The sequence below is a fragment of the Gymnoscopelus microlampas genome, assembly GCF_963454915.1.
Source record: "Gymnoscopelus microlampas genome assembly, chromosome: 22".
In the NCBI taxonomy this organism is placed as follows: Eukaryota; Metazoa; Chordata; class Actinopteri; order Myctophiformes; family Myctophidae; genus Gymnoscopelus; species Gymnoscopelus microlampas.
The window spans coordinates 13092214-13111035 of NC_139959.1; the positions used below are offsets into that span (position 1 = coordinate 13092214).

The 18822-nt window shown below is 43.7% G+C and overlaps 1 protein-coding gene across 7 annotated transcripts in view; it reads right to left on the reverse strand.

The window, feature by feature from the left end:
* The window catches only part of atp8a2 (ATPase phospholipid transporting 8A2), an 84498-nt gene extending 67421 nt beyond the window's left edge, over positions 1–17077 (reverse strand). For 3 of the 7 annotated variants that reach the window (XM_084049116.1, XM_084049118.1, XM_084049115.1), the window contains exons 1-3: positions 16873–17077; positions 5513–5699; positions 679–778 (exon numbers count right to left, since the gene is read on the reverse strand). In XM_084049116.1, the coding sequence (XP_083905242.1) occupies positions 679–778; positions 5513–5699; positions 16873–16912 (327 nt within the window). In that variant the 5' untranslated portion in view covers positions 16913–17077. Of the gene's footprint in view, positions 1–678; positions 779–5512; positions 5700–6806; positions 7334–16872 lie in introns of those variants that run through there. The other 4 variants (XM_084049117.1, XM_084049119.1, XM_084049120.1 and 1 more) reach the window with 4 other exon arrangements.
* Between the last annotated feature and the right edge of the window lie 1745 nt (positions 17078–18822).

An 18822-nucleotide genomic window follows, 5' to 3' on the forward strand; every position in this document is an offset into this window, starting at 1 on the left:
GTAAATTGTACATAAGAATATAAAACAGTAGTGCAACATCAATTCAAAATATGACTGTAAATGACATATCATGTGATAAATTACATTATATCGGAATGGCATAGACTGACATACTCGCCGGTACCGATATCAGCATTTAGGCCGTAAAAGCTGCCGATACTGGTATCGGTATCGTAAGAATTCTACAAAGTATACAGGCCTTAAGTGGTTAAGCTTTTTTTTGTGAAGCACAGTGCACAGACATGAAGGGGGGGGGGTAAGCTTTTGACCTGATTGCCAATGAGTGTAGCGTGAAGCTCAGCGTAGTTTCAGGAAAGTATCAGCTATCCCTGTACTGGATTGAAATATAATACCAACCTTCTGTTTGTGCCTTAAGCATTAACTCCATTAACTTCGGTCATGTCCTTTTCACAAAATCAATGTTTTCAGGACAAGAAGGCTGTTTGCAACCAAACTCACATCTAAAAGCATTCAGAGAGGGTGGCTATTTAGTCAAACCAACCAAAACATGTATGTATTCAGCTAAAGCCTGATTTATACTTAGTTGCGCGCTGGTGTCGCATGCCGTAAACAGCAGACATACAAGCACGCGACCAAGTATAACTGAGGCGTAACAGAGCTGAAGGCTGCTGCTGCTGTTGCTGCTGCTGATGTCGTCGTGGTGTGGGCAGGGCTTACCTGCATGAGGGCAATGAAAAGGAAGAAGGCGTTGGCAGCCCGCCTGATCTGCTCGTACAGGAACCGTGGGAGAAAGGTGAGCACGCTATACTTGGTGGTACTGTGGAACAAGATCAGGCAAGAATGTCAGGGATCACATTCCCTTTATAGTCACGAAGCAGAGACCAGATCAAGCATTTGGTGAAAAGAAGTCTGTGAGTAAAGATGGCATTTAGTTCCATGCACCAGTGGTGTTATCTAAAAGCACACCACCACAACTAAATCCTAATTCACGCTTCATTAGTTGCACAATGGTGAGGCTCTTGCCAAAAATAACTTGGTTGAGAAATTCGGTTATTTTCAGCGGGCGAAGCTGCCGTGCGATGAAGTGTAAATTAGGCGTAAATATGAAGAGACTCCTTTGGGTTTCAATTATTGCTGTACTTGAAAACCAATTAGCGACACTCAAGTGTCTTCTGGGAGTCCCAAGCAAACGGATCCATTATGGGGCGCACACACATTGACCCTTATAAATGGAGCATGCCGTAGTCCAATAAACTAAATTTAGACCCAAGGCTACAGAAAAGGACTGTGAGAGGCCTTGGCAGCCTCAGCTTGTCACTCAATGGACAGTATTGATCAGACAACTGTCTCAATTTAGTCTTGATATATGTGGCCGGCAGCAAACGTAAGAGCTTTTTAAGAGACCCTAGAAATAAATGTCGACATGTTGATGTATCAAGTCCTGCTTTGTTCCCATCCATTTTGAGTGAAATTCAAGGGCCCCTGTAATGGCTCTTGCCTAATGGTTTGTGTTTGTCCGTACTAGTGTGTGCGTGTTTTTGAGTGCCAGAATTTCCTTGAAATGAACACGAACATCCCCCCCCCCCCCCCCCCCCCATCACACACACAGAACTTAGGGTCAGGACATCTAACTCCAAACTGAAAGAACTGCTGTTAATTGCTTGTCTGACATACTGCACACATGTCACGCACACACACAAACCACAACACGACCCCATTGCTCTGGATACCTCAGAATGGATGATGCTATACACATGATCCAGTAGAGCAGTACCTTAATCTAATCGCAGACCAATGATACCATACTCTCACAACACACACACACACACACACACACACACACACACACACACACACACACACACACACACACACACACACACACACACACACACACACACACACACACACACACACACACACACACACACACACACACACACACACACACACACACACTTCTGTCAATGTCTCATGCAGTGGATATAATGCTGGTTGATGTTTCAGCTGTGAACTGCAGGGGTAGTGCTGTCCTGGTGTTAAGCTGCTCTGCACTGCAAACTGTCTTTACAGAAACAAAGTAGATGTGCTCAGTGTAATAACACAGCCCACAGACACATACTGTAAATCTGATCTGGAGGCAGAGGCAAGGCATTCCTCTCATAGCTAATGATGCAGACTTACGGTTGACGCTGCTGCTGGGGAACTATTACCTAAAATAAACTAAAGTGAGTGCTGGTATTCTTTCCTGTGAATGATGCAGATTTAACCACATGAACATCCCTATTCTGGACATGTTATAATAGGTGGCCGAAAATGACAATCATCAGGCTTTCTCTTTCTTTTTGAAACAGACTGGCCATTGTGGCCAAGCATGTTCACAGTAACCAACCACCAAAGATTTTCAAATGTCACCAGGAAGTCATTTAATGGGCACCTCTTTGGATTTAGTATTAAACTGAAAGATTGTTCAAACATAACAAAAAAAAGCAGATCTACACGCTCACGATGCGTTAGGGATGGGGATCATTACTTTTTATTGATTTCGATCCCCTTATCGATCGTGCTTCCCATTATTGGTAGCTGTTGGCAAATTGGTTCTAATCTGGGGCACTCTATCACTTTCATTAAATTTCCGCAGACAATCAAAGGTAGAGTACCGTATGTTGTCTTCAAGCAACATTGAAACAATATGCACTTGCAAGCCATTAAATTCATGTTTCTTGTTTTACCGGGAAACGGCAAACAGAAATTCAAACAGAAATTAAATGCTTGATTTCAGTGACATGACTCACGCCTCTTAAGCCAAAACCTCATTGATTTCCGATTATCAATAACTTCGGAATGGATTCCGATTCCGATTCTCAATCCCCATCCGTAGTTGCGACATGTTGTGAACTTGTAGATCTATTGGTGTAGAGGAAAGAACAGAGGGGACCAAGACAGTATAGACCCCTGGGGGACCCAGGGCAATGAAGTATATAGGGTTTAAGGGGTTCATTTGGTAGATTTGTTTGCATGTTCAAGAAGTATTTCCACCCTGAACGTTATCAGTGTCTTCTATGATGGACAAGGAAGGAGGGCAACAGTAATGATCAGGCTGTGTAGAACAAACAGTGAAGTCAGAGAGAAGCGTAATGGAAAGGAGAAGTGAGAGTAGGGATAAAAGCTATGAACCTCTAGTCTTGGAGAAATCAATAACGGTATTGAACCTTTAAAACATAAACTAAAGAGATACAGGAACATCAAAGGGCATGTCTGAGAGCTGGTCTCCAATGATCTCACCAATCACTGATCCAGGGGAGGCGCTATGGCATTTGTGATCCAATCAGATGAGCCACTGAATGCCCACCTTAATCTTATTAACAGAACTGAAATAGGGCCCTTTTAAAGCAAAATCGAATCTCCTGACAGTAATGGCAGATCAATGGATGTTTACCGACAAGGCTTCCACCCACGAAAACATGAGGAAAATGTTCCTATGGCGCCAGACAAGACATTGAACTGTACATGCGAACAGGATTGACATCCGTTTGAAGTGAACTGTAGCAGTTGGTTGTCTGACAGCAACAACCTAGCATTTATACCCACAAGAGATCCCATTAAATATGCACACAGCAGCTGCCTGCGAGGACATTGATAAAAGGGATTCCGTTTGGCCCTGCCCATGACCCTGGTCAGGACAGATAACCACATGCCCAGAACATTCACCCACATGTTAGCTGTTTAGGACGTAACTCACTACTCTGTAAATAAAGAGTGTGGTCCTGACTTGCTCTGTACAGTGTGTAAAGTGTCATGATATTGATTGATTACATCAATACAATACTACAATGACGTTGGACTATGTCCCACTGCACCCCATTTATAGTACTAGTTCTCTCCTCAACCAGTCATGACTGAGCCATGAGCTGTGACTTAGGCTTAAACCATGTGGTAGCACACAAGGTAACCGGAAGAGTAGGCACCTGAGAACACTGGGCACCATTTAAAAAAATATGTATTTATTTTATATTACATTTTATATTTACATTATTTTATAAATTGGGGGCCAAATACATATAATCATGACATTTAAGGGCTAAAATATGCCTGCAATTGCTACAAATTGCAAACACCTGTGGATAGCCCTGCAGTCATTTTGGGCAAACAAGAAGCTGAAGGGTAACTTTTGGTCTGATTAAATAGCCCATTTAAGGTCTGTCTCTATGCATTTTGTGTATGTGTTTACCTTGTCGCTAAGTCGCTCTGGATAAAGAGCGTCTACTAAATGCTTAAGTTGTAAACTGAGGTGCCGACAATGTTTAAGTGCCCAGTGGACCTGCATTCGCACACATCATGCCGTCTTTGGAGAAGGGCATGTCCATGGATTAATTCCTTGATGGAACAAATCCATCGGAGTCTTCAAGAAGCAGGCTGAAACTGCCCTATACTCTTTTGTAATCCATAGCTGTTTAACACCAAATGGTCCTACAGTGCTTCACAACAGTTAATCCAGGATTTAAATTGTGAATCCCAGAAAACATTTTGTTCAACTTAGACACAGTTTACTTGCTGTCTGCAATCTATATACATGTATTTGAGGGTAGCCTAGTTAATTGGCTTTCACTGCCGGTAAAAGGGATAGTTAACCCCCCCAAAAAAACGTTTCTTCTATCGATTAGTCACCCCATGGAGACTTGAATTCATGGATATTATGTTGTTTTTATCGCATTCCTAAGCCAATAATTTGATGACCAGCGGACCAGTAGGCAGCGGTTCCGGTAGGAGACACAAAGGAGACTCTTTGTGTCTCCTACCGGAACACTGCCGGTCTTCAAATTAATAGGAATGCGACAAAAACAAAAAAATATTTAAAAAAAGTCATTTTGGGGTTGAACTATCCCTTTAAGTATTCATGAGGCCGTATTGATTAAGAAAATTAGTCATGTTTTAGGCAGTAGTTTTCTTGCCTTGAATGCACTTATTGTAAGTCGCTTTGGATAAAAGCATCTGCTCAATGACTGTAATGTAATGTAAATTAACTGTTAAGTAAAGCACTTTATTGCTGAGATTATTCGATCATGTGTCATCTGATCATGTCTGACTCAGTGAGACTGCTACAGATGTAGACCAAAGTTGCAAACAACCACTTAATAAGTGAGTTATTATATAACCTTATCAATAGACCAAGAGAAGCCAGAGGTAAATGTAGAGCTGTGATTCATTTGAGTTTTTATTGGAACTTGCAATATAACAATAAAAGATGTAGGCTATAACAGCCCAATATAGAGCCCATGCCAGCTATAACTTGTGCACATAAAACAAAAGTGTAAAAGCAATAAAAATAAAATAAAAGGTTAACAACTTAAACCCCAGCATCGTATTGTGGGGAAAGCTTTTGCTGAAAATATATAGCAGATCGACAAGCTCATGTCCATCGGCTATTTTGAGCGAAAGCTTTCCCCACAATTACAGAAAATACACTAGTATTGAGCCCTGAGGGACTCCGGTTACCCGGGGTTGGGTTTAAGTGGTTAAACGTCCAAACTCAGAAACTGAAACACCTTACCTGACATGGTTATCGCAGAACTTGGTGGTCTGGGGCCGGTTGAGGAACACCGTCCGCGCCGTGGCGTCTACGGGATCCGCCTGTGATGTGGTCCCGGACATCTCATCATCTGCCTTGCGGTAGCCGGCGGACGAGCAAGCGGGTCCTGCACCGTTGGATGGATGGGAGGAGAGAGGAGGCGATGAGGCTGGGGTAAGTGACAGTGTGAGTGAGTGGGTGGGGGACAGCGAAGAGACACATAGACAACAAGAGATGATGTGCTTTACAGTTCAAAAGTGGAGCCACTAAATACTAGAAGGCTACTATGTATGCTGATGTAAGCTGGCGGTCGATTCGTTTGGTGACGTTTCACCCCCATTATAAACACTGGCTTGTCTTTCAGCTGCTGGACCGTCAATGCATGCACGTCAATGCACCCCCCCTCCCTCCAACCCGGTGTTGTAGAATGAATGTGCTGACTGAGGGGCGCACAAAGGCGAAACAAACACGTTTTTTTTTGTGCATGTTTTATCAGAACTTTTACTTTCATGTAGCCGTTACATGAAAGTCGTTACAATGTAACGGCCGCCCCGAGGGAAAGTAGCCCAGAAGTGCTGCAGGCAGCACACTTGCCCTGCGTTAAAACAGCCTCCCCATTCATCTGCCCTTTGTCACATTTATTATACCCCCGTTTGGAACCTCTCCCTCCGCTCTGTAGCTCCGAGATGACTGAGGTCGCACAGCGTAGGCTGCCGGCAGAGCGCGACACCGGCGAATATTGGCCAACATTGTTGATTCTTACCCTTTTCCGCACATCGTATCCAAAAAGTAAAGGCATTTCCCCCTGCTCTCAGATGTTACATTTTAGCGGTCAAGAAAATGTAAGCGACGGGTTGAAACAAGCGTTTAAATCGCTTATTTAGTCAGCCTGTGGCATGTATTCCCAATGCAACCTTAACGGGAGCAGTAATGCGCATGCGAACGGGGGTTGACTGGCCACAAGCTGGCTAAAAAAAAACTATAAACGCTTGTTTCAAGAATCAAGTAAGTTAGTCGGTAAAACATTTCTTGACCACTAAAAATTTAAAAATCTGAGAGCACTGGGGACGAGCTTTACTTTTTGGATACGATGTGCGGAAAAAGGTAAGAATCAACAATATTGGCCAATATTCGCCGGTGTCGCACTCTGCCGGCACCCTACCCTGTGGGACCTCATCTTGGAGCTAAAGCGGAGGGAGAGGTTCCGATTGGAGCTATTAAACTACCCCATTGCCACCACGCTACACAGCTAAATGCATCTCCATCTCCCTCTCACCAGTGGAGCCTTTTCCACTCTGGACTGTCTCTGCGCTAAATAATGGAGCGGACGGAAAGACACGCGGACGGACAGCCAGGACAGGTCTGGTCGTGACGGTTTACCCGGCAGCTGCTTCAACAACGACCCAGCCGGGCGACGACAGATGGAGCAGCACGCCGCTCGTCACTTCTTGTCTTCTTGTCAGCGAAGCTCCCAACAACTCATGTGAATGATAGCAGAAGCCAACCGAAACGGCCCGACGCCGCGTCGTCATCTGGCCGTCCCTCTGCCGCTTCCAAGAGCCGTCATTCGGCCTTTATTCGCCCTCCGATTTGATGCCGAGCGGCTGATCCTGACTGTAGTCTAGACAACGACACACGGCCTGCGTCTCTTCCCGCGAGGAACCCTGTGAGCCCCTTACAGGCTGCATGCGGAGGGGGAAGCTGGGGCTCCGCGTTTTAAAGGGCCAGGAGCCTCGTATGTCGTATCGTCCCCCTGCTGCAGGCTGCTCTACAGTCAGTCACACAGAGTCGGCTCAAATGACATCCCCGAGACCGGAGCCATCCATCAAGAGATCACTTTCGAACGGATCTGCTCCATGCACTTTCACTCTCTCGACTTGCCTGGCAGTGTAACATTCGATGCATTTTCATCACCAGACCTGTACTTGCAAATTAGGGACCTGGCTGGTAGCAATGATTTTACATGTTTTTGCATAGTCTATAACAAGCACTAGCAGGTAAGCTGTACCATTCATTTCTTGACATCTGTATAGAGAGTTTATGTGAAACAGCAGAAAACAACAGCAGGATGATTGCATCAATAATTCAGAAAAAATATAACAGGGGCAGGGTTTAGCAGATGGAATATCTTCACTGTTGAAAGGGTACAGTGGTCTGGGCCCACAGCCAATAGATGTGATCTTTATAACATACTCTTTGACAGTGACATTAGACTAGAGTGATGAAGTGTAAATGGACCCAGCCCGCCAAACCTATCTAGCACCTATCCACAGAGAATGCAGAAACGGTCGGCACCAATACTCTGCCCCAGTCAAATCCGGAGACCTCGGAACAGGTATTTCTGGGGGCCCATAGCCATAAGTGTACAAATTGTGTACAAATGTTCAGCAGATTTTTCAATAAAATTCAAAAATATTCATTCAATAATATTTTTTAATAGCTGAAGCAAAAATAGGGTTAAAACTGATTTTGATGCATCCTTGAGGTGCATGGTTCCAGTGGGTCCCCAGCAGCAAATAGCCAATATAAAGTGGCTATTTGAAAAATAGCCAACCTACAAGCTCATAATCCTTTTTGTTTTATATTTTATGGCAGGGCAACGGACAATACAGGACAATGCAGAAACATAACAGATGAACAAGATGTTGCACATTCTAGGCAGAGTAGGTATTGTTGAGGAGCGGATTAAATAGTCAGGCTTTCTCTTGCTTATTGGATTCGGGATTAAACTGAAAGATATCTTTCAAAAATGTCAAATAGACAATCTACAAGTTCATAACATGATAGCAAGTAGATCATTTCAATATTTGTCATATGAAGTATATAGGGCTTAAAGGTAGGGTAAGTGATATTATTTGTTTAAAACCGGTCTACCGTTTTAAATAAAAATGTTAAATCTGTATATTCAGATAGTAATCATTGCTATAGAGTGTTTTTTCAGTAGGGGTCTCCCCGTCACTCCAGCTCTTTAATAATCATAAAATAATTTTAAAGAGAGAGTAACCATTTATCAGCTTCAATTTTATGTAGTCCAGTTTCAGTTTTGTCTGCTTATTTCTTTGTGTTATTCGTTTATTTTGTTTTACCTTTATTTACCGCTGAGAACAAATTCCCTTTTTCAGTTTCAGTTTCTCTGTATCCTGTATGAGTTCTCTCTCTTGATTGGATAAATGTTTCAGTTTACTAAAGAGCTGGAGAGACAGGGAGGAAGGACCTGTTACTGAACAATAAATGAGACATATCAGGCCTGGGTGCAACAGACGCATGCCTGGAGTTTTACAGGCACGTTTTACGTCTTTCCATGTGCAATTCCTTCATACTGCAGTCTTAACATCCAATGTTTACATCCCACACACTGCACGAGGGAGAGCACTATGGTCAAAGTCGAGATTAACTGATAATAACCAGCCTATCTCCTCACCAGGTTATCACCTAATGGACCCACTGGGGCCATAAGTCACAATCACAGCTCAGTTTTCCACCCAGCTTGCTGAGAGTTCGGGTCAAACAAGATAGTATGGTTGTAAATAACTGTTTGAGGGCGGTTCAAGGTTAGTTAGTGAAGTGAAGACAAAGAAGTGCCATTGCTTCACTGCAAGAAGACACATAATGGCGATTTCTTTATACTTAGTTGCGCTCTGGTGTCGTGCACCGAAAATAACTGATCTACAAGCTCCACTGTGAGCTATTTTCGGTGTACAACACCGGCACGCAACCAAGTGTTAAATCGGGCATTTCTTGAGACAGATGAAATGAACGAATGAAAATACTATATTTAAGATTATTTTCCTTGTTTCATGATTATTTCTTTAATCAAGTCATACCATGAAACAAGACAGATTCTTATAACATTAATATAATATTTTGAAAGCAGCCCGAGAAGTCTGGATACAAGTAATGCAAATGTGTTATAATAATACAGATGAAGTCACTCCAAAGTCCTCCTCTGAGACACAGAGTGAGTAGACAAAAATGGTACCATATAATGAGCATTATGTGGATATGAAGATAGGTTGAAAATGGGTGAATTTGTTCTTTCAGCTTGCTTTTTTTGCAGAGTGCCGCTGCTTTAAATCTGTCTTTTCTTGTCCATTCTACTATAGTAAAGAAACTTTCCTTCTATTCCTATATCATCATGTCCCCCTCATAGTCTTATGTCCTCTTTTTTGTTAGTCTGTCATCATATATTACGTACCTTTTAATATACCTCACTTAGCCAAATCGATGCTCTTACTCTGCCAACAACACCATTATTCACGGTCCTGCTGTTTTGTGCTATTTTTACTCTCACTATTTATATTTACATCTCCCTTCCATCACCTCTCTGACTTTTTTGCTCTATCCATCCCCTTCTCTTCTCTGGCCACTTTCTCCCCTTCTCTGGCCACTTTCTCCCCATCTCACAATCCTTTTCAGTCCAAGCAGATCAATATTGGCCTTCTCAGCAACACTCTCCTGCACCGATTCATTCCTGAGCGGATCAATGCCTTCATTACTCATCTCTGATGGTGTGGAGGCACACAGTCACTTTGGTAACTCATTACTGATGAGCTGCTGTCGAGTCAGCAGTCGAGTGACCACGGCAGAGCACAGCGAGGTCAATTACACATGACACACCCAGACTACCTGGCCAGGTGCAATAGACCTGACAGACAGCGGTCACCCGAGCAGGTAAAACTAGGCCGATCCTTTCTCACCGAACACCCTGACCCTGCCAGCTACCCATCTGGTTGAGGAAGCTAAGAAAGACTCATTCGCTGTAAACTGACATGGTCTGTCTAGGCAGCCACTAGCCAGAAGCAACCATGGTATGATTATAACAGGAGTTGACTATTTATAAAGCCTTTAATACCGGTGTCATAAGTTTGAACCAGGAGAAGTAAAACATCACAAGGGGTCAAGCATATATGGTGATCGGCTCAAAGAAGGATCTGCAGAAAGAATCTGGGCAGTTCATTCGGACAATTTAGATAGGTAGCTGAGATTAAGCCATCAGCCATCAAACCAGTCATCTGAACTGGACTTCACTCATCATGTAATAACATCTTGTGCTCCAAGCCTGATGTTTAGGGCAGGACCAAAGCTACCCTGGCCCGGTGCCAAACTTTCACTACTAAAAAGCAGGTCGTGCTGCTGAATAATGGATTGGGGCAGGCTGCATAATTCATCCACATTGCCCAGAATGGCAGAGCATATTTCACCAGACACCCTGCCATGCTGTGCCCTTGCCTTCAGTCAGGAGGCGACTCAGATGTCAACCAGTATCAGTGCATCGGCAATTAACCCACCTACCAGTGTTGTGTTCTCAACGGCATGAAACAAAGCTTTTGAGATGTCTACACGTTTAATCTGGTCTTTCACCCAGGCTCAGCCGTTTAAGGAGCCAACCGCTTTTTTCCCCTCATCATAACTGCAATTGTAGATCAATAACTACAACGATATCCTTCCGTCTAAGCATTAAGAGAACCGAGTACTATAACATTTTGATCATGTCAAAGCTGACAAACTATTTAGGTTAAATTTGCACTTGCAAAGTTACATGCAAATGGCCAGTGATAGCAAGCCTTCTTCAGTCTGTCCCAATTATGCTTCCTGTCTAGCCTCCTGTGCGCCTCTATCCAGCCCATAATCCGGCCATGCGGTCAGGAAACTGTTACCTACGGAGTCTTGTCCGGTCGCCTGACCCCTACGTCCCATGGCCGTGCTGCTATCCAAGGCGACCTAAAGGTCGTATTCACAGGTCCAGGTAGACCTGGTCACCAGGGTGCCCACTGGGTCCAGTTTCGCACAGGGACGATGCAAGAATTATGAAAGAAATCCTCTTACAAGATGCTAATCCTCTCTGTGTCTGCTCTGCAAGTTCGCCTGCTGCTAATCCATCCTACAGGTGAGAACGCCACGCGCACATAAACACACACACACACACACACACACACACACACACACACACACACACACACACACACACACACACACACACACACACACACACACAGTACACTGTACACGTTTTCAACTGCATATGCACTCACACACGGTAATGGCTATAAGCACACACACATTGACCCTAATGTGCACACATGCATGCACATGAACATGTACATTTAAGCAACAACATAGATCATGCAAGCTTCCAGCATGCAACCGCTCCCCAAAAAGTCACATAGAGTACATGAATGCTGCAATGCACATGCTATATTAAGGCATGCCATGTGCACATATGCATGGTATGTGCATTCTTGTGCGCACACAGCAAGTGTTAATTCAACTTTTGACATAATACAGACAACTCTCAGAGTTAAATTAACACTCAGGACTTAGCTGCGCATAAGAATGTGAATTTAAACATGTCACCAGGAGGTTTGCAAAGACCAAAACCACTGTGTATATCTGCCCGACTTCATCCGTAAGCTGGCCGTGTGCGGTCATCACTCTACAGTACCTACAAGAACATGCAGTGAGCCTTAAAATTCCTGCTCAGTGGTCATCACACCAGGCCCCTCAGAGCTACAGGGAATCACTGTGATTGTTCCCCAACCGGTCTCAACGCCATCTCTGATTCCACTCCACTGATATGAACCCAAAGCACTCATTTAGCACTAGGCCTTGTAGCTCTCTGGGGCCGGGGTTGGGAGACCGCCCTGCAGCTGTTTGGGCCATTCTGCGTGGCTACATGCACCCATGACTCCGAGCAGAAGAAAGCGGGAGGGAAGAAGAGGGGGTGGGGGTGTAGGAGGAGCACCATCCAGTCCATTAGAGCAAACTCACTTTTGTCCAACCTGTCTGCGAGGCGGGTGCGCACGATGGCGCCAGCACCCAGGCCTGGGTCTTGTAGCTCAGTGGACTCCTGTCTAATGGTGGTCAACACTAACTGTTCTGTGGGAACCAGAGAGAAGCCGCCACGGGAGAGAACAACACACACACACACACACAAGAGAGGAAGTCAGTAACACAGCCAAACGCAGCACACTTGTGGGTCAACATCCACACTGTGAATGTATGAGTGTAATGTGCAAGTGTGTGCGTGTGTGTGTGTGTGTGTAATAGCTTTGCGCTGAGTGAAGTGTGATTTTAGACTGTTGGTTAACCCCATGTATGGAGAGAGGTTCAATGGTTTCCTGTCCTGACCATAGGTCCTGACCAAAGTGCCTCAAATCCATGTGATCCTTGTCCAGGAGTGCTTTCTTGTGGCCATCTGATGTAATTGCATCTAATATTCAGGAAAGACATCATTTGCTGCAGTTCTTTACCTCAATTTCCCAAATGGCATCCTTAACAGTTTAGCAGCCATGACAACCTGTCAACACGTACACTGCAGACAATAGCCATAGCTGCCTCACTCCCAGAAACCACAATTACCTACACCGAGACTAAATGTGTGGTTATTTTGAAAGAATCATTCGGCACAATGTCTGACCCAGTTAGCTCACAAAACTATATCATATTACATCATGAATACAAGATGTATGATTGTGTCTAATGACAAAGTAGTTTTTTCCCTACAGAATGATTACATGTGTTATGTCTGCTATTGTGTGTGTGTGTGTGTGTGTGTGTGTGTGTGTGTGTGTGTGTGTGTGTGTGTGTGTGTGTGTGTGTGTGTGTGTGTGTGTGTGTGTGTGTGTGTGTGTGTGTGTGTGTGTGTGTGTGTGTGTCAGATTGGTGGTGGCTGTAGACGTCACTGACGCCACATGGGATGATAATTAGACCAGAGAATGAAGAGGTCAGACTCCAAGAGATTACAGGAAACACACCATGGAGAGCAGCTAATGCTATGAACCAACTGACACACACTGCATGCTGGAATGCTTCCCATTCCATCTGGAGGGAGACGTAGCAGGGAGTCCCTCGAAATGTATTCTCTGGGCCAAATGGCTTCTTAGGTTTTTAGACCACTTTCTAGCTTACCGTAATCTAAAAATCTAATTGTAACACATCAACACACTAACATTAACATATGGCAAATTATACTCAGTACTCCCACAGTATATTACCGCAGATCATTTGATCGATTTGAGGAAGTCATTGTATTCCATTAAAGATCAGGTGAAATGGCTTTTGGCGACCATATCGTGAGGTAATTCCTAGTGAAATAGGCGCTGGGTTTGTCTCTGTCAATCACAGCACCAGGGGCAAGGGTCAAACCAGTGAAGTTTAACAGCTCAGGATTCCAACCTCCATACAGCATGCATTTGTCCCCTAAGGCTATGGGGTCTAAACTCTGCGATCTCTAAACTGCTTCACGCACTGCTTATGTTACTGCATTGCCTAGTTTTCACCTCAAATGTTTTCAGAAACACATTTTTGTGTACTGTTTATGTTTAAGCAAGTTTGTCCAGCCGCCATTTTTGTAGAGATACAACAGACTAGCACTGCCCTCTAGTGTCTAACATCAGCTCCATGTGGAAGAGGCATTGACCCTTGAGCTATAGAATTGACAGGTGCCAGTCATCATTGGTTGAAATTGATTAGTACTTGCCGATGTAATCACGCATTACGTTTTTAATTGATAGGAAGTAATTAAGATTGGACTTTTGGGGACGTTTTATATTTAAAAAAAAAACATTATGACCACAGATATGCTCTAAAAGTGCACAAAGAAATAACACATTTTTTATTTCAGCTGGTCTTTGATTTCAGTATGGTATTACAATTTGAGAGAAATTCCAATAAAAAGAATCCTGATTCTGAAATCAACTTGCAGAGACTTAAAACTCTCTTGAGACACAAACTCAAATTGCGTGTTTTATTTTTTTTGCCATGCTTACGTTGCCAGGGGAATTGCATTGCTAGGGAACAGCTTGAGCTTGAGTTCATCTGTTATATACTGATATTCACAAACACTGAAACAGAAAATAAATGTGGACCCATTCAGAATGTTTACGTTGTCAAGTGTGAAAAGGTCCAATATTGTTTTTTAATGCATTTTAAAGTGCATATTGATTTGAAAGGTGTAGCCAAGAATAGTCTCGGGATAGGCCCTAGATTGATTTAAGAACAAAATTCAAACGTCCATGACTTTATAGTAACTTGCAATGATGTTCAGCCAACAACACTGATTCAATCATTCAGTTCGTAACACTTGATGACTAAGGAGAAAATGTAAACAGATGCTAAATCTAAAAATAAAGCCATTAATGGAAAATAGTAGCCTATGAGCCTATGTTTCTGTACAAAGGCTGAAGGAATAGAATAGACAATGACTGTATTGAGCATTATGGTCCTTTAAGAGCATCAATGTATAGGCATCAGCAAGCTTACAGTGAGTTACAAAGGAATATTCATGAAAAGGATTTTTTTCAGGAGGCAATATATTAACTTGTCAGGCTACAGAAACTCCAACGCCTGAAGAAAGTCGACCAGTTGGCGCTCATCTCCCAACTATATGTCCTTCTATCTATTTCTGGAACCAGCTGGAGGCACACACACACACACACACACACACACACACGCACGCACACACACACACACACACACACACACACACACACGCACGCACGCACGCACGCATGCACGCACATGCATACACACACACACACACACACACACACACACACACACACACACACACACACACACACACACACACACACACACACACACACACACACACACACACACACACACACACACACACACACACACACACACACACACACACACACACACACACACCAACAACAACAATGAATCCTATGTGCCCATTGAAAAGCAACACTACCAGCTGAGCACGTGCAGCTCTCTTCCAGGACAATCCAATCCAATGGCCTGGCCTGACTGCAGCAGCAGGCTCACCATTTGTCACATCATCATATCTCCTGTTCTGACACCTTATGTTTTTACAGTCCTGTCCCAATCATCGTCCTCAGCTGAAAAACAGTGTATTCACGCTTATCATGGAAGGTTTTCATGCCTTTTGCCTAGTATACACACCTCCTCACCTCAGTTCGCATTGTACTGTATGTCTGCCAAAATCTGCTTGTTTTAGGGATACAAAGGCATACATATGAATACAGTATAGGCTTTATTAGGCAAATGCCATGTAGGCCTATAACGTAAACAAAGCGCGCTGCTTGAATCGTGACCGCAGATTGCTGGGCTCTCTCACGATGACCTCCACAGGTGAAGCTTAGAATAAAGGGCAATCTAAACAGTCACATGGTTTTTAAGTCGTCGGTAGGCGTTGGTAATGGGCCTATGGGGTGTCCCATGAGTTTGACTTGGTGATGTTTTATAGGCAAATTACATTTTGCCAAAATGTAGGCCCATCACAAAGCAGAGTAAGCAGGTCATGAAATGTGAGTGTCTGTGCGTGTATCACACACACACACACACACACACACACACACACACACACACACACACACACACACACACACACAAACTATGAGCCAAATAATTACCAATGGGAACGACTTCACTTATACATTAACCTTCATAAGGCTACTTTAACCACTTAAAACCCCAGCATCCATATTGTGGGGAATGCTTTTGCAGACAATAGCAGATCGACAAGCTCACAATGATGCCTTGTGAGCTTGTAGATTGGCGTAAGCCTTCCCCAAAATAACAGAACATACACGCACTAGTATAGAGCCCTGAGGGACTCCGCTCAATCATATGGGGTTATAGTGGTTAAAAACAAAAACAGAGTGCGTGTCTTGGCACCTGCAGTTGTCCCTCGCATCCAAAACACCCAGGCTTGTACCGCACGCCCCCATACTGGGACGATCCGAGCGGAGCTTCCCGTGCCGCAGTCCCGGACCATCCCAAATTCCGTTATTCATTCCGAACGCAACCGCGCACCTGTGTGACTGGGACACACATAGGGCCTTATAATAAATATCCCCGCATCGTATACGACTCCGCAAAACAATGTAGCCTAACAATATAGCCTATAGGCTACTACTAGGATGAATCGACTATAGTGGGCTAATAGATCACTGTTTCCCAATCATTGGGTCGGGACCCATTTGTGGGTCGCAGACACATTTTTATGGGTCACGAGTAAATATCCCGTTATTTTTATTCCAAAACTTTAAAAAAAAAAGATCCAAAGAAATGCAAAAATGTTCATGAATAAGGAACAACATTTTTTTTAAACTAAGATATTACATAAATTAGAAAACTAAATGTTGAAGAAGTTGTGAAAATAGCAGATCGAGAGCTTGTAGATCTGGTATTTTCAAATACCACTGGCCTAGGCTACTACTGGGATGAATCGACTATTATAGTGGGCTAATAGATGGGTCAGCGAGACGCTGTCACGTCGGGCGTCGACGCTACTTGGGGGGTGAACAGTACACTTGACCCCTAAATAAAACCAGATTATTAAAGCTTACCCTCGCTGTGTATCTTCTTCCCTCTCCGGTTGAAATACATCCTGTTGGTGAACGGGTCTTTGACAGACTAGAATATGGACACCGGCTCATGCTCATGGCTCGCAGACACAGCAGCAGGGGGACGCGGGCCTGGGAGGACAGAGCTGCGTTCGCTGGTGAAGGATCATTATTGTCGGGGGAACCGGAGAGGTTGTTTGTGGTTGTTTTTTACGTCGACTCTCTCGGCCTGTTCACTTCGACGAACGCCGCCTGCGCGCTGAGACTAATCCTGACATGCGTGCGCGCCCTCGTTGTCTGTGCCATTTGGCTGCTACTGCGGCTTTAAGGGGGCGCGCATTGGACTGTCACTCTAGATCAGTGGTTCCCAAACGGTGGATCGGGACCCAATTGCCGGACGCGGACCTATTTTTATGTGTCGCGAGTAAATATCTCCTTTTTGGATTTTGAGATTTGAGTAGCTACATTTTCATTGAGTGAACTTTTATAATTCTTTCGTTTCTTTTTTCTCATTTTGTCCACTAGAGGTCTGTCTGGCTCTTAAAACCAGAGTTTTCTCACAGCAGTAACTAACTAGTGCAATTTATCTGCGAATTACAGTTGTCATGTTGTGTTTCTGTTTTCACCACAACTTCCATATTTTATAGGCAATAAAGAAGAAAGACAAAAATTGAAACCATTTTATTTTTAAACAGAAATAAAGAAAGGAAATGGGAAAATAGGGGGACAGTGTCACATTCTCCGGTCAGGTGCTTTTGGTGACATTACATGACATGACTCTGGAGTAAATGCAGATTAAATGTTTGTGTCAGAGATTATGATAACAGATTATTTAAAACAGGGTTCTTCAACGTTTTTCAGTCAAAGGACCCCTTATCTGAGACATATGAAGCAGAACCCCCACTACATATTGTATACAATTGTGTTTCATAGATAGCTTCTTGTTTGACAGCACTATTGTCAGTGTTGTGTAAATGAATGTCTTGTTTACTCATTATCTTTTCTAGCTGCCTTCCTTGTGTTAGAACAAAAGGAATAATCAAAAATGTGTATTGCCAGTTTGCCACTCTTTTGGACCCATGTTTCTAAATCCAAATGTGTAAGTTTGGACTTTAAAACCAAAGAGAAGGTAAAAAGGTCAGGATATCTACATATACATGCATCAGCTATTGGACAGAATCAATGATGCAGTGACCCAAGAGGTGAAGATGGAGCGTCGTTGAGGGGGGGAGGCCCCACATTTCTCTGCCATGGAAAAGCCTGGTAACACGAGGTGGAAGCACAGCCAAGCAGCAGTGGCACGATGGCAGAAAGAGCAGCTTGAAGGATGCAGAACAAATGAAACCACATTCAGACAGCTCATTCCTGTACTGGAGAGACAACAAAATACGGTTTCCCACCATGAAAGCCACTGCTGCAAAATTCCTCTGTGCTCCTTGCACCAGTGTGGTTAGTGAGAGACTGTTCAGTGCAGTCCAAAATTGTTGATCACAGCCTGGTCAGGAGCCAATCACCAGGTCCAAATGGTAGCCAACCACTCACATTCAGACGGTCAGACACCCACTCATCCCACTCACACACCAACAGGTACTCAATCAGCACCACTCAGTCACCCATACACCAATGAGGGAAAAACACACAGGAAACTACATATATGAGGGCAGACATTCTCATCTTGAAGAAACTCCCACTGCTCTTGAGGTTGTGAGCAATAGCCTACCACTTGCTTGTGCAATATGTATTGTGCCACTGTAGCCTACTTGAAGTGAACTTAGTTTACAAGATTACTGTGTAGATGCTAGTGCTCTATTTACACTGTACATGCTTATTTTGAATGTTTAGGGTTGCTGTTGCAAATACAGTTTTTGCAAGAAATGTATGTCTTACATTACTTAATGGCTGCACTTCACTGGAATTATGTTATTCCTATACTAAGTTGCTACATTGTGTAGC